At 37.2% G+C, this 25,533-nt stretch overlaps 1 protein-coding gene, 1 long non-coding RNA gene, 1 other non-coding gene and 2 pseudogenes across 5 annotated transcripts; all 5 read right to left on the bottom strand.

The window, feature by feature from the left end:
• Positions 1-3,289: 3,289 nt before the first annotated feature.
• Positions 3,290-4,483, bottom strand: LOC148920241 (uncharacterized). Its single transcript, XM_089044571.1, has 6 exons — positions 4,474-4,483; positions 4,143-4,381; positions 3,845-4,063; positions 3,631-3,728; positions 3,453-3,534; positions 3,290-3,361 (listed from the first exon to the last, which is right to left on the bottom strand). The coding sequence occupies exons 2-6, from the start codon at positions 4,269-4,271 to the stop codon at positions 3,290-3,292; spliced, it is 600 nt and encodes a 199-aa protein (XP_088900697.1). The 5' UTR covers positions 4,272-4,381; positions 4,474-4,483.
• Positions 4,484-5,206: 723 nt separating this feature from the next.
• Positions 5,207-10,764, bottom strand: LOC148920240 (uncharacterized; annotated as a pseudogene).
• An 899-nt stretch (positions 10,765-11,663) lies between these two features.
• On the bottom strand, positions 11,664-16,220 carry LOC148920239 (F-box/LRR-repeat protein At3g48880-like; annotated as a pseudogene). Its single transcript, XR_016123574.1, has 4 exons — positions 16,179-16,220; positions 15,688-16,064; positions 15,133-15,568; positions 11,664-11,672 (listed from the first exon to the last, which is right to left on the bottom strand). The product of XR_016123574.1 is annotated as an F-box/LRR-repeat protein At3g48880-like (transcript).
• A 7,820-nt stretch (positions 16,221-24,040) lies between these two features.
• LOC148920237 (uncharacterized) lies at positions 24,041-25,217 on the bottom strand. Of its 2 annotated transcripts, XR_016124385.1 has the most exons (3): positions 25,107-25,217; positions 24,780-24,949; positions 24,041-24,683 (listed from the first exon to the last, which is right to left on the bottom strand). It is a non-coding gene; the product is annotated as an uncharacterized LOC148920237 (long non-coding RNA). The 2 variants fall into 2 exon arrangements; XR_016124384.1 differs by lacking the exon at positions 25,107-25,217 and having other exon boundaries at positions 24,780-25,100.
• LOC148920238 (small nucleolar RNA Z159/U59) lies at positions 24,082-24,165 on the bottom strand. Its single transcript, XR_016124843.1, has one exon. It is a non-coding gene; the product is annotated as a small nucleolar RNA Z159/U59 (small nucleolar RNA).
• Positions 25,218-25,533: the final 316 nt, after the last annotated feature.

Here is a 25,533-nt window from a genome sequence, read left to right as displayed (position 1 = left end):
GTCACTCAAAGCTACTTTGCGCGACGAAAGAATTAACTTCGTCGCGCAAAGTCCTTATAAAAATAAATAAATTAAATAAATTATTTTTTAAAATCTTTGTTAGAAAAATATATTATTGTAGTTTGGATTGGGTTTTTATTAGAAAATATATTTTTTAAATTGACGATTGAATTAGTTCATTGTATTCATATAGGGTCAAAGAGTGTAGCTATAAAAAATCATCAAAATCGGAGTTAAAATAACCGTTAAATCGTGATTTTTCATTTATAACCGTCGAAAAGTTTTGTCCCATTGCTTGATCTCTGAATGTTTATTTTTTCCGATTTTTGGCGTATATGATCTCGAAGTATAAACAAACAAGTTTGACGGTTGGATTGTTCAAACTAGTTTCGTAGAATGCGTATGCTATCAAAACAATATATTCACTAACAATTAAGAGTTTATTTATACTTTTGTTAAATATAACATAAGATTTTGTGGTATCCACTAGTGTAAATATTTTAAATTGACGATCGAATTAGTTCATTGTATTCATATAGGGTCAAGGAGTGTAGCTGTAAAAAATCATCAAAATCGGAGTTAAAATAACCGTTAAATCGTGATTTTTCATTAAGAACCGTTGAAATTTTTTGTCCCGTTACTAGGTCTCCGAATGTTTGTTTTTTACGATTTTTGGGGTATAAGATCTTGAAATATATACAAACAAGTTTGACGGTTGGATCGTTGAATGGTGTGTGTATATATATATTTATTTACTTATTAAGTAGCTTTAAATTTATTTATTTTGTACGTATAACACTTAAGAAATTAATATATACATTTATTAAGTAGCTTTAACCTTATTTATATTTTAAATAGTAAAAAAAATAATTTTATTATTCATAACAATTATTTTTATAAATATCGTGCTACAAACCAATTTTTCGTCTCTCAAAAGTTTGCGCGACCAACAATTCGTCACGCAAAACTCTAAAAATTTGGGTGGGTACCAAAAATGGGACGTGGGATGAAAAAAATTTTTTTTAGACTTTCTTGCGACCAATATATATTTTTGTCGTGCAAAAATTTGGAGTACCAAAAATGGGACGCGAGAATTTTTTATATAATTTTTTAGACTTTTGCGACCAATATGTATTTTTAAATCGCATAAAAATTTCAAAATTTGGGCAGGTACCAAAAATGGGACGCGGGATTTTTTTTTTGACTTTGCGACCAATATACTAATATTCGTCGCGCAAAACTTTGCGCGACCAATACTCCAATATTTTTCGTCGTGCAAAACTTTGCGCGACCAACAATGTCGTTCGTCGCGCAAAGTGATACGGTTTTAAAATGAAAATAACTCCACCATTTTCTCATTGTCTTTCTCTACTCTTTCCTCTCCTCTCTCTTTCCCTCTCCCCAAATCCCACCATTTCTCTCACACTCACTCCTCTCACTTAATCTCTCATCATCTCTCTCTTCACTATCTCTCACTCTCACTCACTCTCTCATCTCTCTTTTCACTATCTCTCACTCTCACTCACTCTCTCATCTCTCTATCACTATCTTCTCTAATTCTCTCACACTCATTTCTCTCTCTCATTCTCACTCACTCTCAATCTTGCCAAAAGGTAGATTCTCTCCAAATTTTAATTTTTTTCATTAATATGTGTTTTTGGAGTTAGTTTTGAGTTTGTGTGGGGTTTGGGGTTGAGTAAAGGGGAGGGATTGGAGTTTGGGTTGGATTTGTGGTATAACAATTTTAGGGGAGATTATCCCTTTTTTTTTATTGTACTTTGTTAATTTATGTGTACATTTTGAATATTATATATATATATATATTTATTGGATAATTTGATCACTATTTTTCATATGTAATTTTATTTTGAATATGTCAATTTAAATTAAAGTAATTAAATTTAAAAAGTAAACATTTGAATAAATTAATATAATTAAATTAATATCAATTTAAATTAAAGTAACAAAAAAAATCATACAATTAAATTAAATTTAAAAATTAAAAATTCGAAATAATTAATATAATTAAATTAATATTAAAGAAATAATAAAACAAAAAGTCAAAAACCAAAATATTTCGTCGCGCAAAACTCTAAAAATTTGGGCGGGTATAAAAAATGGGACGCGAATTTTTTAAAAATATTTTAAAATTTTTCGCTTTGACATTAATATTCATCGCGCAAAATTCTAAAAATTTGGGCGCGTACAAAAATGGGACGAATATTTTTCGTCGCGCAAAGTCGCTTTGCGAGACCAATATTCACTACTACATTTTACGTTTGCGCGCGAAAACAATTCCGTCGCGCAAAGATGGATGTAGTCGCAAAAACTTAAGCACGACGAAAATGTCGTCGAGCAGCATCCGTCGCGCGGTTCGTGAAGAAAAACATTGCGCGACTAAAACATTTCTTTCGTCGCGCAAAATTGCGCGACGATTAGCCTTCGTCGCTCAAAATGTGCGAGGGGACGGCAGTATGTTGCGTCGCAAGCAAACATTTGTGCGATTTAAAATATATTCGTTACGCAAAATTTGCGCGACGGGACATTTTTGTCGTGCAATTTTCGTCGCGCAAAAGTTAGAGCGACGAAAAAGTTTTCGTTACGCAATCTTGAAGCGACGGAAAACATTCGTCGCGCAAAAAATATGCGCGATGAAATATTTTACGTCGCGCAAAAATAAAAATATTTTATTTTTAATTTTTAATTTCTTGCGACCAAATGGTTTTCGTCGCGCAAAAAGAAATATTTTTTTATTTAAATTTAAATTTTGGTTTATTTTGTTAATTTAAATTTAAATTTTGGTTTAATTTTTTTTTTCAATAAAAGAAAATTGCATTAAACAAATGTAATGAAGAGAAAAGAAATGTTATAAAATAATATAAATGTAATTACAAGAAAAATTGTTAAAATGTAATAACAAATAAAAAACTAATCGAATAAAGTTCCAAAATCAACGTGGTCGTCTGCGAGATGCGGCTCGGACGTCTGGGCATTGTTGGCGGGGTAGATGTCCGTAGGCAGGTTGGGGGTTGGGAGGTCGAGGAGGAACCAAACTGCGGGATTGGAATGCCTGACCAAGCAAGGGACTCTAGAATCATAGACATCGACCCTTAAGCTCGCCACCGTCGCGTCAAAGCAATCACCTCGTTTGATCGCGACAATGAAGCGGGTATAGGTTCCGCCGCGGGCATTCCCCATCCTCGACAATATGTCTCGGGCCTCCTCCCGAGAGTCGATCCAACGTCTCTGTCAAGATTTGAAACCCGCATCCTGTGGAGGATGCACAGACTCAGCGGAGTATCGGGAGGAAGTTGGGAGGCGGACTCTGAAGAACCAACTGGCTCCTCTCCACCATCGTCGTCTGTTTAATTAAAATTACAGAATTAAAACATTCATATATTAACCATGACACTTGAATGCGTATATAATAATTATAATTAAAGAATACTTACATGAATGGACTCGGCCAACTCATTCCCAGGTCGAACATAAACGTCGCCAAAGACGTCGATCTCCGGGAATTTGGACCCCGCTTGAATTGAACAAGACAAGAAAAATGTTAGTACGAAAAATAAAAATTAATATTAATTACATATTCAAAATTGGATATAAAAATAATTTATTATTACCCGTCGTCGTGCGTCCATCCTATATGAGAAGGGCCTGGAACCTGAATGGTGGAGAAGAGTCTTCTTCTTCCTATTGCCCTTATTTACTGTGGCCTTATTCTGTTACACAAAAAATAAACGTATCAGTTGAAATTGAAATGAAATAGAAAAAATTAAATAAACATTAGTAAGAAACATGTAATAAGTTTGAACAATTAATATAAAAATAAAAATACCACATATTCGGGTGCCAGAAAATGAGCGCAGAGCCACGCCCAACTATCCTCCCGACCCTCAAGCTCCGTCGGGCAACCCTCTTCAAGAGCGACTTGCGGATCATCAAATGCCTGAAAATGGTGGTGCAAGTCGCTCTTCCACTGCTTGTACCTCTCACCAAAAAGTCTATTGACGTACGCCAATGACTCATCATCGAGGTCCTCTAAGTTGTAGTTCGTCTGCAATAAATTCATTATAGACCAGGCATATAAATAAATAAAATTTGAAGGACAAACAAATAAAATGTAGGATACATACCGACAAATGTTCGCGCACCTCCATCTTGACCTCGTCAGGTATGACCTTCCAAGACTTCCATTGCATAGGGTAATGGGTCCGAACGACATGACCAATGTCGTGGGCCAAAGAGCTATGCAATTCCGCCATCGAGGCTGCTCGATGCCCCTCGTCGTATTCAATGTTGATACGATTGTTGGTCACCCGGGTGACCTTCGCCGTCTTCAACTGCCGACACGGTCCCCGAGTGTTCTTCTTCGCTGCAAAGAAATATGAAATGAACATTAAATAAATAAGATATGCAACTAGAAAATATTGGTCCAAAAGAACTGGAGGTGAAGGAAATATTTACCGGGTTGTGACCCCGACCCATGAAGCGTCACATCGATATGGTGTCGAGAGTCTTTGGGTGGCGATGACGACGCTGGCGCTAACGAGTTGCGCCACCGGCGCTGATGGCGTCGGCGCATCGGACACCTTGGACCAAGCTGGAAAGTGGTCCATCTCTGCTGGAGCTTTGGCAGCGATGGCTGCGGGGGAGGCGAACTATGTGCAGCCGACACCGCCTTACGACTTCTAATTAGGTTTGACATCTGCACAACGGAACAAGCAAGAACTAATTGAAGAACACAACATATCCTAACCAACCTTCGGACTAAGCATATATATATATTACATATCTAAATAATATAACAGATTTACATATCTATTTGCTTATGTATTAACCAGCCAAGCATTCATGTTCCTAGTTTAATAAGAAACCGCAATTGACAAACAAAATTAAAACCTAAACAAGAAATGAAACTAATAGGAAAACAAATTATCCTAATACATGCTCGTGCATCAGAAAATGCCTAAAACCGTAATAAGAGAGAAAACTGAAAAAGTTTGCTACATTGTACAACTAATAGCAACAACCAATACATGCAGTTTAACAAAACTATAACCAGCATAATACCGTTCTACCATTTATGCACCAAAATGTAACCAGCAATGATAACCTTGAAGCAGCAGAAACATAACCAATTAATCATCATTCAAGAACTGAACAGCATAACACGAAAAAGAACCTAAAAACAATCCATCTAATCAGCAACACGGAATGCATAATCGACACCAAGCGGCAAATGCATCACCTACAGAGAACCTAAAAACAGCCACTTAAACAGCAAAAGTCCCAATTTCCAGCAAAGCCCCAATCCCCCAATTAATCAACATTCACAATCACATCCACCAAAACCTAAACACTACATGCAAACCAACAACAGAACCTAAAAACAACCCAATTATTACAAAAGCCCTAATTAATTTCCATCAAATAACAGAACCTAAACAATACAGCGCAATTAAAAACGAATTCCTAAATAATTTCATGAAACCCAAATTTTAATTAGGACAAAAAAAACCCTAATTTTGTTCATTCAAAATTCAGATCCAGAGGCAATTAGAGGAAGAGGAGATATACGATATTGAGATGCGAGAGTCACTGAGAATCGAGCAATTTGTGAAAGGGATCGAATGAGAGAGGGTCTGAGAGGGCTCGAATAAGAGAGCTCAGAGGGTGTGAGAGGGTTCGAAGGTCGAAGGAGGGAATTGAGAGGGTTGAAGGAGGCCGAAAGGGTTCGAAGTGAGAGGGTGCGAGGTCGAGAGGTTGAAGCAGAGGGCAAGAGGCGAAAGGGTTGATCGAGAGGCGAGAGGGTTCAGCGGGATTTAAACTGATAGGGTTCGAGGGTTGAAATCGAAGTTTAGGGTTGAGCTAGGGTTGAAGTCTGAGAGGGTTCGAGCTAGGGTTTGAATCTGGAGACGATAACGAAAATAAAAAACCGCGATTTTTTCACAAAGGGCCGCCTATATTTTGGACACCTTGAGCGACGAAAAACTAAATTTCGTCGTGCAATGATGTGTTGCGCGACAGCAAAAATAATGGCGTCGTGCAAGGTAATATTTGAATGGCTTAAATGCTAAAATGGTCCCTGTATTTTACTCATGTGGCCAATTTAATCCCCGTGTTTTTAATTTGACCAATTTAATCCCTGTGTTCTATTCCGTTAGTCAATGTTGTCCATTCCGTCAAATTAACTTAAAACATTCATTAAAGCTTTAAAAATTAATAAAAAATTATTGGGTTCAGTTTACAAATAAATAAAATTTATGAACACAAATATCAAAATTAAATATAATTACATAATAAAAAATCTGGAAACCCAACAGCCTCTATGTCGTTCTCTTATGCCGCCTCCACCGAGAACTAAATCAAGACTAGGCCTCCATTCTAGTTTGTTGCCATATTCACAGCAAGGAGCATCATTCTCCTCTGGCAAGTACAGATACATCCCCAGGAAAAAGCAAGGAAAGCTCGATAATGTTAGTCCAACAGTTGGCTTGATGCCATGAAATCATCTTCACCTCCCTAGAAGAAGCTCAATAAGGATTTCAAAGTTGAGGTTGTTTGAGATGATGTTGATAATGCTTACAGGTCTTGGATGGTATATATGATTATTTTTTAATAACTTTACAGTTTATTATATCGATTTGTTCTGGTATGACTTTGAACTTAATTCGTCTTGTGCCTTCTATGATGATGCAGCTTAAGCATCCATCAGTGCTGAATTCATTCAAGCGCATTACAAATTCTGTGGGGTGGAGAGAGAGAGAGAATAGGTGGTGGTTGGGACTGCTCATGGTGGTTGCAGTGATGGGTGTGGTGGTGGTGACGGCACGAGAGAAGAAGGGCATAGAGGTTGTTAGGTTTCCAGATTTTTTTATATTTGTATTCAGATTTTTTTAATTTTGTAAATTGAACTTAATAATTTTTTTTATGACTTATAAAAATGTCAATGAATTTTTTAATGATATTTTGACAGAATGGACAATATTGGCTAACGGAGTAAAACACATGGACTAAATTGGCCAAATTAAAAACACAGGGACTAAATTTGCCAAATGACTATAACACAGGGACCATTTTAACATTTAACCCTATTTTAATCATCGAATTAACGACACTGCGCGACGACATGACATTTCGTCGCAAGATTCTCGAACCTCTAAACCCTAAGCTGCCAAAAATTTCGACATCTTGCGCGACAAAGGTATTAATTGCGTAGCGCAAATGCGCTACGCACGACGATAATTAATTTCGTCGCGCAAGATTACCATAAATAAATCCGTAAATCCTAAACCCTAACGGGAAATGCGGGAAATGTGGACAACTTGCGCGACGTAGAAATTAATTTCGTCGCGCAAATCTCTCGGAAAACCAAAATATTTTAGTTTAATTCGGTTTCTGCAATTTGTATTTTGTTTTTAGTATTATTTATTTTGTGAAGAATTAGTTTTAAATTTTTTTAATTTATTTATGAAATGACTGAATATATAGTATTTAATTCTTTTATGGTCTTGAAAAACTATTTTAAATTTTCAAAAGTATTTTTAAAATAGTTTCTATTATTTAAAAAACCTGGAAACTTGTTTGAAGTAGGCAAAAATTATATCTTGCCTATTAAAAAAGGGGGGTTTTCGTCATTTAATAATAGAGTAATGAACTTTCTCCTATTAAAAAAAAAAGGTTTTAATTAACTTTATGACTTGCAATGACAAAGTTTGACCTCTTGAGAAAGAGAAGGACAAAATCACATGGGCTGTAGCCAAGCGTGGAACATCGCGAAGAGAGATGAATTCTTGATTTTAATTTTTCAAATTTTTCATGCTTGTTTCAATTTTTTGTATTCTTTCAATTTCAATAGTTTCAACTCCAACAAGAGAAAACCCTAATTCTTATATTCATAAATACCACTTAAATTCAAATAGTTAGATTCAATGTATATATTATATGATTAAATTTGTGATTAAAAAAGTCAAATTCAAATTGTGTGCAACTTGATTTTAATTTGTGATTGCCATCTTTACACTACCATAATTAAAATACACAAAATTAAATTTACTATTTACATGGGTAGTCACTAATAAATTGCATTATTCATCATCTGAACTATAATAACCTTCGTTATCGTCGCTATCATCACTTTCGGTTTCCCAATCCTCCTCCTCATCACTTTCGTAGTTCGGGCCCACTGGAACATCATATCGCGGAAGATCACCAAGGTCAATTGTAATTGACTGAATCGGTATTTCGATTGAAGACACTCCTTGAACCTGAAATGGTTCTTGTATAATATTTGTATCTCGAAGTGTTTCTGCATCATTTTCCATGGAAGACTCCAAACGTTGGTCAGTGACGTCGTGGTCGATGGCGTCATTGTCGATTAGGTCTAGTTCAGTATAGCATACACGTTCCTCTGATCCATATGCTGAACAACTTTCCAACCGCTCCCGGCTTTAGGGTCATCTAGATACACAATCTGTTTTGCCATGTTTGCCAAAATGAAAGAGTCGTCATCATACCAAGTTCTGTTAATGTTCACTGATATTAAGCCATGGTCGATTTTAACACTTCCCTGCCTATTTGGGTTTGTATCAAACCATCGACACTTAAACATGATTACTTGGTATCGGTCTTTGTAAAGCAATTGCACGACCGTTGTCAGTTTGCCATAGAAATCAATGTCCGTACTTTCGCCTCCACCTAGGACATGGACACCGCTATTTTGCGTACACAACTTGTCATCTCGTGCAGCCCCTAAAAACTTGATGCCGTTAACATGGCAACCCGAGAACAATTCAGCCCGAATCGGGCCGAACGCCAAGTTATATAACTCTTCACTGTAAGTGGGGGAATTCGATGATTTCAACTTGTTGACCTAATATTATACAAAAATATTCACATGTTAATTTGAGAACATTAAATAATACAATATATATCTCAATTACAAAACACTTTTAACTTACAGTTTCCAAAAACCATTGTGGAAACAATTCACGGTGTTTCGTGGCATACAAATGTGATGGATGTTCTCGCTTCATCATCTCTTCATGCTCATCTAAGTATGCCATTATCTCATCACAATTGTTCAGTACGAACCAATGTGCTACCTGCATGTCATTTATGGAAAACGACTTTCCTCGTACAGGATCTCCAAATGGTCGTGCTCTTTGGGCAAAAACAGAAAGTTTCTCATTTCTCACACCTCCGTCATTATTGCATTGAGGACGATTGAAAGCTGTGTCCACATCTTGTAAATACATTCCACAGAAAGTAAGCGACTCATATTGAACCCAAGCCTCTATAATTGACCCTTCCGCCCTATTGCATCTTTTTTCAGTTCTCCAAGCAGCCTGCGAAAAGAAAATGATATGGTACAAATTATGAGGATAATATACCTTTCAATTGGATAATGATGCATAAACAAATGATGAGGATTATATACCTTTCTATTGGATACATCCAACGATAGTTGACAGGACCAGCAAGCAATGCCTCTTCTGGCAAATGAACCATCACGTGGATCATACTTGTGAAGAAAGCTGGAGGGAATATCATCTCAAACTTGCATAGGACTTGGACAATGTCATGGCGCAATTGATGCATGTCCGTCTTTCGCAATGTTTTTGCCGTCAGTTGGGAAAAAAATCTGGACAACAACATGATCGGCTTCACCACATCTTCCGGCAATAGGTGTCGAATACCCACAGGAAGTAACCGTTGCATAAACACATGGCAATCATGGCTCTTAAGTCCAGTAAATTTACCCCCGTCAACATTCACGCAACGCGCGATATTAGAAGCATACCCATCGGGAAACTTTACCGACGATACAAACTTTAGAAATTCTTTTTTGTCATTCGGTTTCATGGAAAAAAATGCCAGATCCCTTCTAGCTTTATCACCGTCCCTGTTCATCCATAAACCTCTTCGTATGCCCATTCTTTCCAAATCAAGACGAGCTTTGATCGTGTCCTTTGTCTTGCCCTCGATGTCTAGAATCGTACCTATCAAAGTGTCAAACACATTTTTCTCAACATGCATAACGTCGAGATTGTGTCTCAATTTTAGTTTCGACCAATATGGGAGCTCAAAGAACATAGACTTGTGCGTCCAGTTCATATGTGTAGAAGGTCTGGTTCGACTAACTGTTTTGCCGAACGGAGCAAAATCCAAATTGTTAAGCTGTTCCAAGATGTCATCACCAGACCATTCTCTAGGTCTAAGGCGAGGCTCTGTGTTCCCGTCGAACTCTTTATCCTTTTCCCGCCATTCGTGGTCCCATGGCAACCATCTCTGATGACCAAGATAACAAACTTTTCCGGCATGCCAACTAGAAGTTACATCTTCCTTACACATAGGGCATGCCATATAACCCTTTGTGCTCCACCCAGAAACCATTGCATATGCGGAAAAATCATTAACAGTCCACATCACTGCTGCCCGCAAAGTGAACATCTTCCCAGTGGATTTATCGTGCGTGTACACCGTTTGCCCATAAATCCTTGAGCTCATCAACCAACGGCCTTAAGTAAACATCGATTGACCTGCCAGGATCCTCAGTTATCAAAACAGTCAACATCATGTATTCTTTTTTCATGCATTTCCAAGCGGCAAATTATATGGAAATACGAAAATCGGCCAAGTCTTTGTGGTGTTGGTTTAGAACCCGTCGGATTGAATCCGTCAGTGGCAAGTCCCAATCTAACATTTCGAGGATCAGCAGCAAAGTCAGGGAACGTTCGATCGAACTCTTTCCATGCTTCCCCATCTGCAGGATGCCGCATCACATCATCGTCTACCCGTTTTCCTTATGCCATCTCATGTACGTAGCAGTATCGTCGACATATACAATCGCTGAAGCCTAGGTTTCAGAGGCAGATAACGCATGACTTTTTGTGGGATCTTAGTCGTTCTATTCTGAGATGTCATTTTGAACCTCGACTCATTGCATATAGGGCATGTATCCAATGTTTCATACTCTTTGTAGAATAACATGCAATTATTTTTGCAAGCATGAATTTTTTCATAACCCAATCCAAGACCATTCAACACCTTCTGCGCGTGTTTATGGTCTTTCGGCAAACAATTGTCCGTCGGAAGCATTCTCTTGAAAACCCCCAAAAAGTAATCAAAACACAAGTTCGACATACGATATTTTATTTTTCCGTGCATTAGCTCCACAATGGCCGTGAGAACGGAAAAGCTCTTGCACCCCGGGTATAACTCTTGGTTGGCATTTTTTAATAGTTTTTCATATTGTTCGAACTCTGCACTGTCCATTGGTGTAGGCACGTCATCTTCCCCTTCCTGATTGATGTTCGTCGATGCAAATGGAAAAACATCGTTTATAATATCCATCACTTGTTCATTAGGATCCACAATAGGTTCAACATTGTCCACTCTTATGGCATTTGAAGACGAAGCATTGTCTAATTGTTCTCCGTGAAGGTTCCAAATGCTATATGTCTCAATCATTCCATTCCTTACTAAATGAAATCCAACATTTTCAATTGTCTCCCACAATGTGTTGTTACACCTCCTACAAGGACACCGGATTCTAGTTGCACCCGGGTTGTGTCTACGTGCAAACTCAATGAAATCCTCGATTCCATCCAAGTATTCGTCTGCGCATCTATTCAGGTTGTATCCACACCTGCTCATAATTCCTGGAACCACAATCAGAACACAACAATTACAAAAACTTCATACGAAGTTGTAATGTCACCTTATGCCTCCGATAAGGGTCCTATCCCATTCGGGAATGCATAGTCCTGTCACGTAACCTACGGCTACATGAGATTAGATTTCGACGTGTAAGAATTTCAGCAGCATCTCGTCTGAGTTCTTGAGGTGGGCATAGGTATAAATACCTCGTACCACCCGAAGCGTGCGAGATGACACGAAATTTCACAATCGAAACCTAGTCACTGTAGCCGTAGATTACGTGACAACACTATGCATTACCAAACTGTCCAAATAATGGGACAATTCAAGAATTAATTGGACCGCAGTCATGCATTACGCATCCATGCACGAAATCCAACTAATCTCGAACGGGACACTAAGTTTTAATACAATAAAAAACAAAGTACGAAGTTAATTTCAATTAACTTCGTACATCACAACACATTGTGCTACGTAACGGACAATTTAACAACATAATATAAATATAATTTCACAACAAAAAATATTAAAATTATCAAATACCTTCTCAATCGTTTTCCACCAATCGCAAATTACAATTATCCCTACAAACAACGAAATTAATTGCGTTAGTGTTAATTTAAATTAATACTTTCAAACTAACGACTACAAATACATACCTAATAACCGTAGTCAACTCCCAGCATAAGCAGAAGCTGCGGTAGATCAGAGGCGGCGAGAGCGAGCACGGTTTTTTTTGAAGTGCGCCTGCGCAATGGCGAAACCAGCATATGAAGAAGAAGATTTTTGCGCGCGAAGACATAATTCGTCGCGCAAAATGAAAACCTCCGTCGCTCAAACAGGACACTTTAGTCGCGCAAAATCCCGTTTCGTCTCGCATATGTCCCGTTTCGTCGCGCAAAAAATTTCTTCCGTCCGCAACCCGTGCGACATCCAGTTTTGCGCGCGACGCACCAATTTTCGTCGCGCAGCGTGTTCGCCTTTATTGTCGCGCAAAATTAGGAAGCCGTCGCGCAAGTATGAGCCCAAACTCTTGCGCGACGACTCTCCTATCGTCGCGCAAAAGATCTCTTTGCGGCGATTCGTCGTCGAGCAAGTGTTTGTCGCCGAGATAAATTTGGGGGATGATATGTAACTTTGCGCGACCAAATTTATTTTCGTCGCGCAAAACAATTTAGCGCGACGACTTTGTTGTCACGCAAGGTTTTGGCGCCATAAAACTTTCCAGCGTTTTCCCCCCCTTTGCGCGACGAGATTTTTATTCGTCGCGCAAAGTTATCTTGCGTGACAAATTGAATTTGTCGCGCAACTTTTTCACACTTTGCGCGACGATTGTGTTTTTCCGTCGCATATTGATCTCTTGCGCGACGAATACTTCTTCTTCGCGCAAAATGCGATCGCGCAAATAGGAAAACGTAGTAGTGATTTTAAATCGTGTGAAGTGACTTTGCGCGACCAATATGTTTCGTCGCGCAAAGTCACTTTGAGCGACCAATATTTTTTCGTCGCGCAAAGTCTTTCTCCACGATTTTTGCGCGACGGAATCTGCGCGATGAAGTTTCTGTCGCGCTAAAATTTAATGCGACTATAATGTATTTTTGCGCGAAATTCTCTTCGTCGCGCAAAGTGAAAAATGTAGTAGTGAATGTTGTTTTTATCACTAAATAATAATAATAATCACTTGCTAAAGGGACAAATTGAGTTTTATGGAGTGCCAATATCAACTTCAAAGAAGGCCTTTCAAATTTTAGTATTTTATAAGACTCCCAATTTTTAGCATTAATATTATAAAGAAGCCCTACAATAGTAATTGGAGAAAGGAACCCATTATACACTAGTTGGCATTCCCTTGGAGAATTTTTTTATTTTTTATTTTTTTTATAAAACTAAAATGCCGCTTATGCCTTTAAGAGGTACATGACTTTTAGTAATAAAAAAAAACCCAAAAGTATGGCAATGTGAAGGAGAAATTATAGAATATTATGGTAATATGGCTATATTGTACATTTTATACATGTGTAATATGGGTGGATGATAGAGTTTATTTCCCCCACTTTCAGAGAATATTATCAATAATTATCCACTTAGATTGAAGTTCCCCATCACCCCTTTTAGTCTATGTTCTCAATCAAATCCTACTCCCAAAACTCGCTCCCCAATGCGCTCATGTTCTCTAAATGTAATTCTACGTCGTCTTTGATTGAGATTGTTGCAAATCACCCAATTGTTCTTTGGCAAAGTTGTTGTTTTAATTTATTTGTTCGCTCTTATGCGCAGGTAGATCATTGGAAATCATATTTTCCGTAGATTTGTTATGGATGCGATGGTGGGTGTGTCTGTGACAGCGCTTCTTCAAATGGTGGTGGTAAGGTTTGTTTAGGCTCATGGGTTATTTTAGGGTTTTGGTTATGTTAGGTTTGTGGGCTTTGTTTGGGCTTATGTCTAATTGTGGTGATGTGTGCTAGTTGTTTTAGTGCCGCTTTTGTTCGCTTTAGTTTTGCATTTAGCATGTTAGTTTGTTGCTCTCTTGGGATTGGTATTTTAGATGTTTTGTTGATGTCTTCGATTGTACCATTGAAGTTTATCTAATGAAGTTTCTATTTGATCACCAAAAAAAAAATGTGTACAAAATGTACCACTTGACCGTCCTGCCGTAGTATTTTATAATGGTATAAATTCTATTGAGGGATCTCTCAAATAATGTTATTTTAGGACACCCTTCAGGATACCCTTCAATTTTTTTTTCCAACAATCGAACTACCGTAGTCGTCATTTATAGATCATCCTTGCAAAAAATGAGACAAATCGGAAACCATTTAGACATCTAGTGGTGTCCTACAAAATCAATGAACACGTTACTTTAAGAATGTTCTAAAAATTCAATAATTTAATTGAGTGGTCAAATGATATCAGATTCAAGTGATTTTTTTTTTTTTTTTTTTTTTTTTGTAGAGATGATCTTCAAATGAATCTATAAAATAGATGGTTTGGATTAATGAAATACAATGTATGGTGGACCCTACAACGGTGTCCCTCAACCAAAACTCATTGTATATATATAAGGCTTAATTGCTACGGTGCCAAACATTAGTCAATTCCCAATTAACCCTTCAAAGTTAAAGTGACCCACTTTGCCCCTTGACGAGGTTTCATGTGTCACTTAACCACTTTCCATCAACGCCATCCCAAGTTTCGTTAAAATGATGACTTGGCAGGGGTATATTGGTCAATTCAATTGGTGGGATTTTCCCACCAATCTAAGGTTGTGACGTATCTTGTGGACCCCACCTCTAATAACTGATGTAGCTAAAACGATCATTGGGCCTGTTGATGTGGATTTGTGGACCCCATCTCTAACAAAACAACCACTATAATATCTGAAAACTCAAAATTGAAAAGAGGAAATCAACTTGGGAGGGGAAATTGAGATTTGGGAATTTTAGATCTAGGGTTTGAGCATACGATTGAGAGAGGAAGAGCACTGTGAGTTGGTTTCAAACTCTTGAAGTCAAGAAGAAGCGATGCAACTCGACGATGATGCTCGTTTGGCGAGAAGCGGAGAAGCGCCTGTGTACGATAAGTGATTCTTCTAAAAGGACCTATTTTTGAAAAGGAATCTTGTCCTGTTATGTGGAAAAGAATCTTGACTTGATAGTGATGCACGTTATCATTAATTGCAATAGCCTCATCATTAACAATATTAGCATTATTAGACACACGTAAGCCCCAAAAATCTTTGCAGTGAATGCTGATCTGTGAGAGGATTTTCACCAAATCATAGCTGCTTCCCAACGTCGACCACTCCAAACGTTTCCACTTACCAATCAACTCTGTTATTACACCTGATTTGTCGCAAACTAAATACTAAGGCAATCCAACACCCTTGAGGTCACCACACCTGCAAAAACAAACATTTTACGATGACCCAATTGTATGTGGGGAGAGCAAATTAAAACTCAATAGAACATTCAAAAAGAAAATTAACATAAATGCTGAAATACTGGAGGAGAAAATTACAGATCTGAAACATATTTCAAGTCTATTTCTGAAGCACACAGAGGTAGCCTGAGAGCAGTAGCATGTCCTTTACTACGATTGACGACAAACTTAATAAACGCAGTGATCGAGAAATGACTCTCATCAATTAGATATTGGTGGACAAATCTTTTTAGCAAGGGGTCATCAACCGATTTTTCAAAATTATAATCCAATTCGAAATAGCAAATTTCAATGTCTCGAAAAATGAGACGTTCCCAGCATGAAGGATTGAGGCTTGCTCTGTACCACGACTTGCATACGAAAGGCACATCCAAAAGCAGCGACTCCATACCAACTCTTCCCAAAATATTCACCGTACAGTCTATGTTTAAGTCTTACCATCTTCTTTCATCCATCTGAAAGAAATGAAATTAAAATTTAATAAAGCTATAGATGCAAAGACCAAACCACTGCTAATCTGCTTTAAATAAAATAAAAAAATTAAAGAGAAAATGAGAAAAGAAAATGACCTTAAATCTAAGAGTTTCTGTTGAGATATATATACATGCAATAGCCCTGGGCACGGTTGGTCGGGTCAAAATTTGGCCGACCGCGGGCCAACCCGAAGGAGAGCTCTGTTCTCGGGTCGGGTCGGGTCTAGGGAGAAACCCGAAAATGGGCCGAACCGGAAATGGGCTCGGTTCTCGGGTCGGTTCCGTTTTTGTTCGGTTTGGGCCTGAGCCCATTTTTACCATTTTAAAAAGCCCAAATTGTATTTATTTTCAGCAAAAAAAAAAAGCCCAAATCAAATTTTTTTAGCAAAACAAAGCCCAAATCAGATTCACTTTCAGCCCAAAACCCTTTTTTTGTTGTCAAATTGCCAAAACCTATTCAATTCTCATGAACAAGCCCAAAACACTTTTTACTTCATTTTCAAAACCTGAAATTATGTAAATTCAACCTATAAAAATCCATAATTCCAATCTAAGTTTCTAAACTAAATAAATCTCACATTCAAAACCTGAAATTATGTAAATTTAACCTATAAAAATCCATCATTCCAATCTAAGTTTTTAAACTAAATAAATCTCACACACACATTCAACCAACCAACCAAGGAAAAGAAATATAATTTCTTACAAACCATTACAAAAAATAATACAAAAACCAAATTAAACTTATGAAATTAAATATTACAACCCATCACAAAAATACACATGAAGATAATGTCCTTGCAAAAAATCTGCTGCATCCATTCTTCCAAAAGCATTAACAAAGTAATCTGCACAACACTTAAAAGAATTAACACAAAATTTCACCATCAACAAATCATAATTAACATAAGATGCAAGAAAAATACCTTCCAACATATCTTAATCACACTAAGAAGGGAGAGTCTTATTCAAATTTGTCGTGGATGTTTTACTCCCCATTTCTACAAAATATAATAAAATAAATCAAACCAATTTGAGTTAGAACACATAAAAATAAGAACAAAATCAGATTCAAATATACTTATATAAATGAAAATATTACCCATTTCAATTGATTCATAGAACTCCATCTCCTCAATGCTTGGCACATATTGCAATGAAGATATATCTTCGGACCTTATCCAATTTTGAGAGCAAATCAAAGCCTCAACCATCCTAGGAGACAATGAGCTTCGAAACGAGTCAATCACTCTCCCACTTGTGCTAAAACAAGACTCCGAAGCTATTGTGGAAGTAGGGATTGCAAGCACATCCTTTGCAATTGATGCCAAAGTAGGATACTTGAGCCCATTTATTCTCCACCACCCTAGTATATCAAACTCCTCATCAATGGATTCAAGTGGATCCAACAAGTACCTATCCACTTCATGTGTTATAACCACATTCTCACTCTCTTGTTGAATTTTTTTCCACTTTTCCATCATGGTTTTTCGCTTACGACCTCCAAAAACCAAAGAAGAGTCGGTTTCATTGTTAGTACTACCACCACTCTCATTGGTAGTACTAGTAGCACCCATATTGTTACTACAAGGCTTATACACTTCATACATATTCATAAGAAGTTGTTTAACCTCATTTGTCTTTTGAGCCACCAATCTATCACAAATAGGGTCATTTTCAAATATTTCTTCAAAGATGTGCTTCAAATTGCGAAGCTTGAATCGGGGGTCAATCACAACTCCTATCATCAAGAATGGGTTCACTTTATGAAGTTCACCCCAATATTTATCATATTTCTTCTTCATTGATGCTGCCATATCATTTAAAAGAGTATCCATGACTATCCGTTTGTCAATAGAAATTGTAACATCATATCTATACAACTCCCGAATCTCCCCATCTATGGCAAGCAAGTCATGGAAGGTTGAGTGTGATGTTGGATGCAAAGAAGCTGAAATTTTCAACGTGACATCATAGAAGGTCTTCAAAAACATAACAAATGTCACGGCTTTTTCCCAATCTTCATCATTAGGTGGACCCACCCTCTTATTAGACTTAGACTTTCCCTTCCCTTTCCCACTTCCTTCAATGACTTCAATTCTCTCGTCATCTCCTTCATCTTCCTTGAAGTACATTAAGTAGGAAGAATCGGGATCATCCCCCATTCTATCAAAGGCTTTTCGAAATTTCAATGCCGCATCAAGCATCAAATAAGTGGAGTTCCACCTAGTGGGCACATCCATCACCACCAACCCCTTGCACTCTATTTTTTCCGTCTCAACACACATTTTGAAGTAACTCAACCGAGAAGGTGAGGACCTCACAAACTTGACCGCATTACGGATTGCCACAATTGAGCTTTCTAATCTCTTCAAACCCTCCTTAACTATCAAGTTGATTATATGAGCACTACACCTCATATGCATGTGAACTCCTCCTAACACACTATTCGAATCTTTCCACCCATTTATTTTCTTCCTCACATATTCAATTGCCTTAGTATTGGCAGCTGCATTATCTGCGGTAATTGTGAGTATCTTCTCATGTCCCCAATCAATCAAGCAATTTTCAAGCAATTTCCCAATGCTCTCCCACTTATGACTATCAATTACACAAAAATTTAAGATCCTTTTGTGCATTTTATAGTCGGAATCCATAAAGTGGGCAGTCAACACCATGTAATTCACATTTTGAACCGATGTCCAAGTATCGGTTGTAAGACATATTCTATGTGAATGAAGATCAACTTTCAACTTCTCCTTCATTTTTGTGTACATTTCTAGAAATCTTCTTCCAAGAGTTCTACGAGATGGCAGATTAAATTGTGGGCATGCAACACTACAAAATTCCCTAAACCCTTCACCCTCCACAAAGCTAAAAGGTAGCTCATCTCGAACCACCATCCTAATACAAGCATCCAAACAATCATCTTTGTTAAACTTCCTAGAAACAAGAGCATTACCCTTGGATGCATCAAATGCGAGCGTCCGTGTGCTCTTATCCTTGTGCCTATAAGGATATTGCAAGCATTGTTTGTTTATATGCTTCCACATGTTGCTAGTCCCATTTTTCTTGGTATCACTAGCATAAGTAGCACTACAATACTTGCACTTAGCCCTTTTTTCAATTTCCTTTCTTTTAGTCCCATCTACCCCTTTCAAATCCAATACCAACTCATACTTTTCAAAGTGTTCCCACACATCACTCTCCTTCTTACAAGGTTTCCTTTTTCCGGTACTAGGTTCTAATGGTGATGGTGTTGGATTTTGTGATGCTGCTGTAGGAGGTACAACAGCATCACTACAAGGTAGAGAATCATCATTCCCATGCATTTGAGCCTCATTAGAAGCAGGTTCCTATTCATAAACAGAGTAAAACCATATTTAAACATAGCCAAACAAAGTTTAACTACCCATAAACATATTAAAAGATATATCCGATTGAAAAAAAACAGATTTAAACTGTCAAAACTGATTTAAACTATGCATACAACTCCCGAAACATATATCCTATCCAACAATCAGACTACAAAAACAGATTACAAATTACATAATACAAAAACAGATTACAAAAACAGACTACAAAAACATATTACAAAAACAGAGTATAAAACCAGATTACAAAAACAGATTATAAAACAGATTACAAAAACAGATTTAAACATATTACAAACACAGATTTAAACAGATTACAAAAACAGATTTAAATAGATTATCAGCAGCAGCGAATATGTACCTCCATTTAAGCAAAATTTTCCAAACTTTCAACGCTCAGCAGCAGCAACGACGCTAAACAACTGTGAATGAAATCAAAAAAAGGGTTAGGTTACAAACAAGCTTCATTCCTTTCAATGCCTCCAAACCAAATAACCTTAAATACCCATTGCTCTAAAAAAAGTCCTAAAATTAAAACCAATATCTGAACTGCATGCCTTAATCTTTAATATGTAACTAACCATAATTCGTTCAAAAAATTGAAGTATCAAGCATGAACAATGTCAGATTGCAAATAAAAAGACAATACAAAGCTAGAGCAATTTAGCCCTGCTTTATTAGCTTCAAGCATGTTTTTCATCATTAAGAATAAGATATCATTATTATGCAAGTTTCCACTTAACAATTATGTAATTAGTTTACATGATTAATAAAAATATTTTGGGAAAAAAAACCTACTATTTCGCAAGGTCTCTGATTAATTATCCGATTGCATTTTATAGTCACATCCTGTACATTAGACTAATTAGAATTTTCGTTTATAAAAATTAAAAACCTACCAAAATCAGTTTACTGTAAAACTATATGTCTCTGTTTGGTTGCTGTCAATTAATTGCGAAACCTTAAGGGATTCATCAGAGAGACTCATTGCAGCCCTAATTTGTATAATGCATGATACTTACAGTTCATAATTTCTTTGTCAATTTCAAATAATCATCAAAACACAGCATAACCTACTAATTGGTGGCAGCCCTAATTCGACAACCCTAAAGGCTAAAACCTTAACAGAAAAAATATATCATCACATTAACCTCAACCACCAAATCGACAAGCCTAATTTAACAGAAAAAAACCATAAATTTAATTTACAATAAACCCTAAATTCAAAGGAAGATGATGCTCTCATCTCTTTGAGTGATGAAAGAGAAACCCACAGACGAAATCGCAGGAGAGGAATAGATGTCGTCGGTGATCAGAAACGAGACTGAGAGAAAATAGAAAAATCGAGATAAGAAGAGAGAGCAAAGAGAGAGTTCACGGAGCAAAGACGCGATGGAAAAAATCGAACACATAAGAGAAGAGAAGCGACTGCGTGGAGGGATGAAGGCTGCGGTGGTGATCGACTGAGAGTGAGAGGATCGAACTAGAGGCGGTCGAGAGAGAGAGGCGTCGTCACAGCCTCTTAGGTCAAAACGAAATGAAAAACTGAAGAGAGGATGAGAAGTGCGAGAAAGAGAAGAGAGAGAGTCACGTGTGACTCACACGGAGACTTAAGGAAATTTTAAAAAATGCGTGAGGATGCTGCAAGCGATCTCACATTAATAATTTTGGGCCAATCATACAACGCCACGTGTAATAATTATATATATTAAAATAGTGCCGATTCGGTTCGGGTTCTTGGTTCTATAAAATTAGACGAAGGTGAACGTTAACCAGTTGGTTGAGTCCGTTGTTGACTTTTTCGGTTTGGTCAAAAAATACTCTTTTTCGGTTTGGTTTGGTTTGGTTCGGTCGGTTTGATCGGTTTATCGGTTTTTATGCCCACCCCTAACATGCAATGCAAATGGAGTGTAAATAGAATTCCTGGATTATAAGAGACAAGAAAGCACAGCCATGCTCGCCTCTTTATATAACTCAAAAGCAGAGTGATATGTACTTTTTCTTAATGATAGAGAGCTAGACCTAATCGTTTTTATCCTTTTTCTTTGCCCTTTTCTTTTTGCAATGTCTGGAAAAAAAAAACGAGAGGTTGCTCTGCCCCTAAGTAATTAGAGGATCTCCAAGGGTAGGCAAACGAAGTAGGCAAAAGTGTACTATATAGACTGATGTGGCATGTTGCCTATTCAATAGCCCCGTGGAAAAAAATTGCTCACTCCAATGGACCGGGCAATACAATTTTATATTATTTATTTTCATCTTTTACATTTACCTCATTTCACCTATCACAAAAAAAAAAAAAGTATTTTATAATAATAAAAATATATGGTGTTCAATATACCTATTCACTTTGAAGTAAGCAACAATGCCTTATTTGGGAGAGTATGAGCCTGTTTGGGAGTGTTTCTCGAAGTGCTAAAAGCGCTTTTGACTGCTTTGATAAAAAATAAAAAAAATAGAAGTCCTTCTCGATTATGGAAGCGCTTTTTGAAGAAGGACTTGCTATGTGCTTATTCAGGAAGCACTCCCAAGTGCTTTTTCAGAAAGCTTGGATTTCTTATGAAAGATTCAACATCTTTATAATAAAATCATTTTTACTAGAAGCGCTTATGAACATAAGTTATTCCTAGAGAAGCAGTCTCAAACGAACCCTATGCATATTTTGCCTACCTATTATTGCATCTTATCTTGGAGCATGAAAATGCTAATGTAGCAAGGCAAATGAGATTTGCTTACTCTTTTGCCTCTTTCCTTGGAGAAATCTAAAGTTGGTACTTTCTAATGTTTTGTTTATTGGGACAAATTGAGTTTTATGGAGTGCCAATATCAACTTCAAAGAAGGCCTTTCAAATTTCAGTATTTTATAAGACTCTCCCCTTTTTAGCTGTAATATTATAAAGAAACCCTATAACAGTAATTGGAGAAAGAAACCCATTACACACTAGCTGGCATTCCCTTGGAGGATTTTTATTTTTTATTTTTATAAAACTAAAATGCCGCTTATGCCTTTAAGAGGTACATGAAAGTATGGCAACATGAAGGAGAGATTATAGAATATTACGGTAGTATGGCCATATTGTACATTTTGTACACGTGTAATATGGATGGATGATAGATTTTATTTCCCCCCCTTTCAGAGAATATTATCAATAATTATCCACTTAGATTGAAGTTCCCCATCACCGCTTTTAGTCTATGTTCTCAATCAAATTCTACTCCCAAAATCCGCTCCTTAACGCCGCTCATGTTCTCTAAATTTAATGTGGGTTTCTTGGATTACAGAACATATTATTCAATCTTTTTCTTTATTGTTATGATCTCGATCATCTTTTCCTTCCTACCAAAATTCCGGGTTTCCGTTGATTTTCAATTAAACTGCAAATTGTAGGGGACAAAATAAAATCAATTTTTTTGTTTCATATGGCATAAAAAAAGACTGAATCCATGAAAACTATAGTTATGAATTTCTTTCCTTGCATCTCATGGATATCAGGTTTTATATAGTTATGAATTTCTTTTTTTGAACCAAAGTGAAAGGACAAAGTAAAACCAACAGGAAGGAAGTAAAGACTTGAAACAAGTGAGGCAAAAGGACAAAGTGCAACAAATGAATGCTCTGCTTTAAAATTGTTCTTCCCATCTCATTGGCAATTTGGCATTGTATTGTAGGCTTGTAGGTAGGTACCAAGTGACACGTAAATAGTAAGTTAGTGGGAGTTGTGGATGTGGTGTGGAAGTATACCAGTTAAAACAAGGAATCTGATCTCCAACCTTTTTCCTTTTAAGTAAATTTAGGTTTTAGTCACGACAAAATCCCTCATTATAAAAGCTCCCCTCCTTGTGCGTGGCTTCAAGGCTTTGTTTCTGGGGAATGGACTTGAAATGTTTTTGAGCCCTCGGGTTGCCTTGACCAAAGCCTTATTACGCTGCTTCTTGGGGTTTAAGATCTCTTTCAGCTTCGTTTTTAAAATTTTGGGTCCAATCATCTTTTCCTTTATTAATTAGTCCAAACGCTCATTCACCAATCTGGATTTTAGCTATTCTCTACGTACTCAACAAGTTTGGGCAGAAAAATGCATCAGGTTTTGGAGGCGCTAATTTACCGTACATCAATCACAAAAATTGACTCGAAGATAAAAGCATGAACGATTAAGGAACAAAATAGCAAATCACCAATTCAAAAACAGCAGAAAAACATGAAACTGAATAGCAAAACATTGCTATTCCAACAAGTGAAAAAGTAATTATGCATTGCATGGCGTGATTGATAACCCGTTGCACACAAGTGTTTTTCCTCTCCAAAAACAGAGGTGGGTTATAATTTCTAGATTTGGTTTTTAGTATTTTCAATTTTGCAGATGAACATTCAAACGTAACGCAAATGTTGATACAGAACGACTTATATAAAGAATATCATTTCGTGATGTTCTTCAGTTCAGGTCTCCAGATTTTCAGCATTAATAAGCTCAGGAGAATTGAATGTTTCATGATTAGAAACAAAAGAAGATTTTCTTTAATAAACACAGCAAAGTTACTCAGAAAACCACAGCTAACAACTATTAGCAAAAACTTAACAAAAGAACCAAATTCAAAGTCAAGATGAACAAAAAATATATATCTTCTTAGAATGCTCTTCAGTTCAGGTCTCCAGTTTCTCAGCACTGACAAGCTCAGGAGAACGAAAGTTTTGTAGAAACAACATCATTAGAAGCAAAAGACGATATCATTTCATACAACCCCAAAACCCAAACTAGAAAAATCAGTCACTCAAACCATCCACGAACCTCCTTAGCGTCTGTGAGAGTCTGCAACGCTGTTCAGCTAAGATACCCATTTTATGGCGTGGGGCGGCTAAACCCCAGCCCCTGCAACAATGGACTGGGCCAAGAAGATTTATTGTACTGGGCCTTTGTCATTTTTTTTTGATTTTGGGCTTTCTTTGAGGTGAGTTTGTGACTGGGCTTTACTTCAAGAAAGATACCACCTAACCACAAGCCAACTAGGTGGAGAAATTATCTAAACTTGACAGCATAACAAAGAAACTCAAAAGCCTGGAGGTCCAGGAAGACCATCTGCTACCAAAATGCTGACCAGAGACGGTGGTGGTCTATCGACCCAGCTAACTTGCACCACCGCTCCACTTCCAATCCTTGCTGCCTCATGAGCAGTTCTATTGGCTGAACGAGGGATCCAATTCCACTCCAAAGAACCAAAATTTACTGCCAATTGCCTGATCTCCAAAAGCAAGGGAAGAATAGAAAGCTGAGAACTTTAATCATTAAACATTGATTAAATTACTCGATCAGAGTGTTACAAAAACTCATACCTGGTAAAGCTTCTTGGGTTGGGGCAGGTCGGGATTCGCCCCTTGAGTTGTTTTGGGACATAGAATGAAAGTGAGAGGAGAGACGGGAAAGAAGACAACAACCAGTTCGCTCTTCTGCTCTTGCGCAAAATATACAAAGCGTTTTCTCCAGCAAAACCTAAGGCGAGAGTCTGCAAATACAGCAAAAGTCAAAAGCCCAGAAGAATTCTTCCTCTTCCGCATCTTATAGTCCCAGCAGAAGAAAAAAAAAATCACAAAATCAAGCAGATGGAGGCATGAAACAAATCATCAATTAAGCAAATTCCTTCCAAGAAAGAGTAAACAAACCTATTGATAGAGTGCTTGAGTTTGACCTGCAAGGAACAGCGGAGAAAAGACCAAAGGGTAAGAAATCGAAGTAAAGGTTTATTTATTTTTTTAGGGTCGAAAATATCGAATTAAAATCCAACGTGGCAAGATGAAATCATGACGTGTGAGGTTTTTATTGTGTCTAATTAAAATGTTTGTAGTCAAATCAATTAATAACGTGAATATTTAATTTATTTTTCTTGACAATGTTAGACTTTCGGACTTAACAAGAACAAAAGTGAAAAATGAGTCGAACTACGCAAACAAAAAATGTGACTTGGACGTGATATAACTTGGTTTCTACGTATGGGCATTTCTGGTAGACAGAGGAGGATGAAGAAAGATGGGTCATTGGAGGAGTTAGTTATGGAGTGTTGAATGAATGTGTTCAAAAGAGTTGGACTTG

Source organism: Prunus mume, linkage group LG2, assembly GCF_029339155.1.
Source record: "Prunus mume cultivar Tortuosa linkage group LG2, ASM2933915v1, whole genome shotgun sequence".
NCBI classification, from domain to species: Eukaryota; Viridiplantae; Streptophyta; class Magnoliopsida; order Rosales; family Rosaceae; genus Prunus; species Prunus mume.
The sequence above is the reverse complement of the archived record's forward strand: the minus strand, read 5'-3'. Positions and strand labels throughout refer to the sequence as shown.

Coding starts and splice junctions, on each gene's coding strand:
- LOC148920241 (XM_089044571.1), bottom strand. CDS start 4,271: ATGGCGGAATTGCATAGCTCTTTGGCCCACGACATTGGTCATGTCGTT. Junction 4,064..4,142: donor AGGTGCGCGAACATTTGTCG/GTATGTATCCTA, acceptor AATTTATTGCAG/ACGAACTACAACTTAGAGGA. Junction 3,362..3,452: donor AGTTGGCCGAGTCCATTCAT/GTAAGTATTCTT, acceptor TTAATTAAACAG/ACGACGATGGTGGAGAGGAG.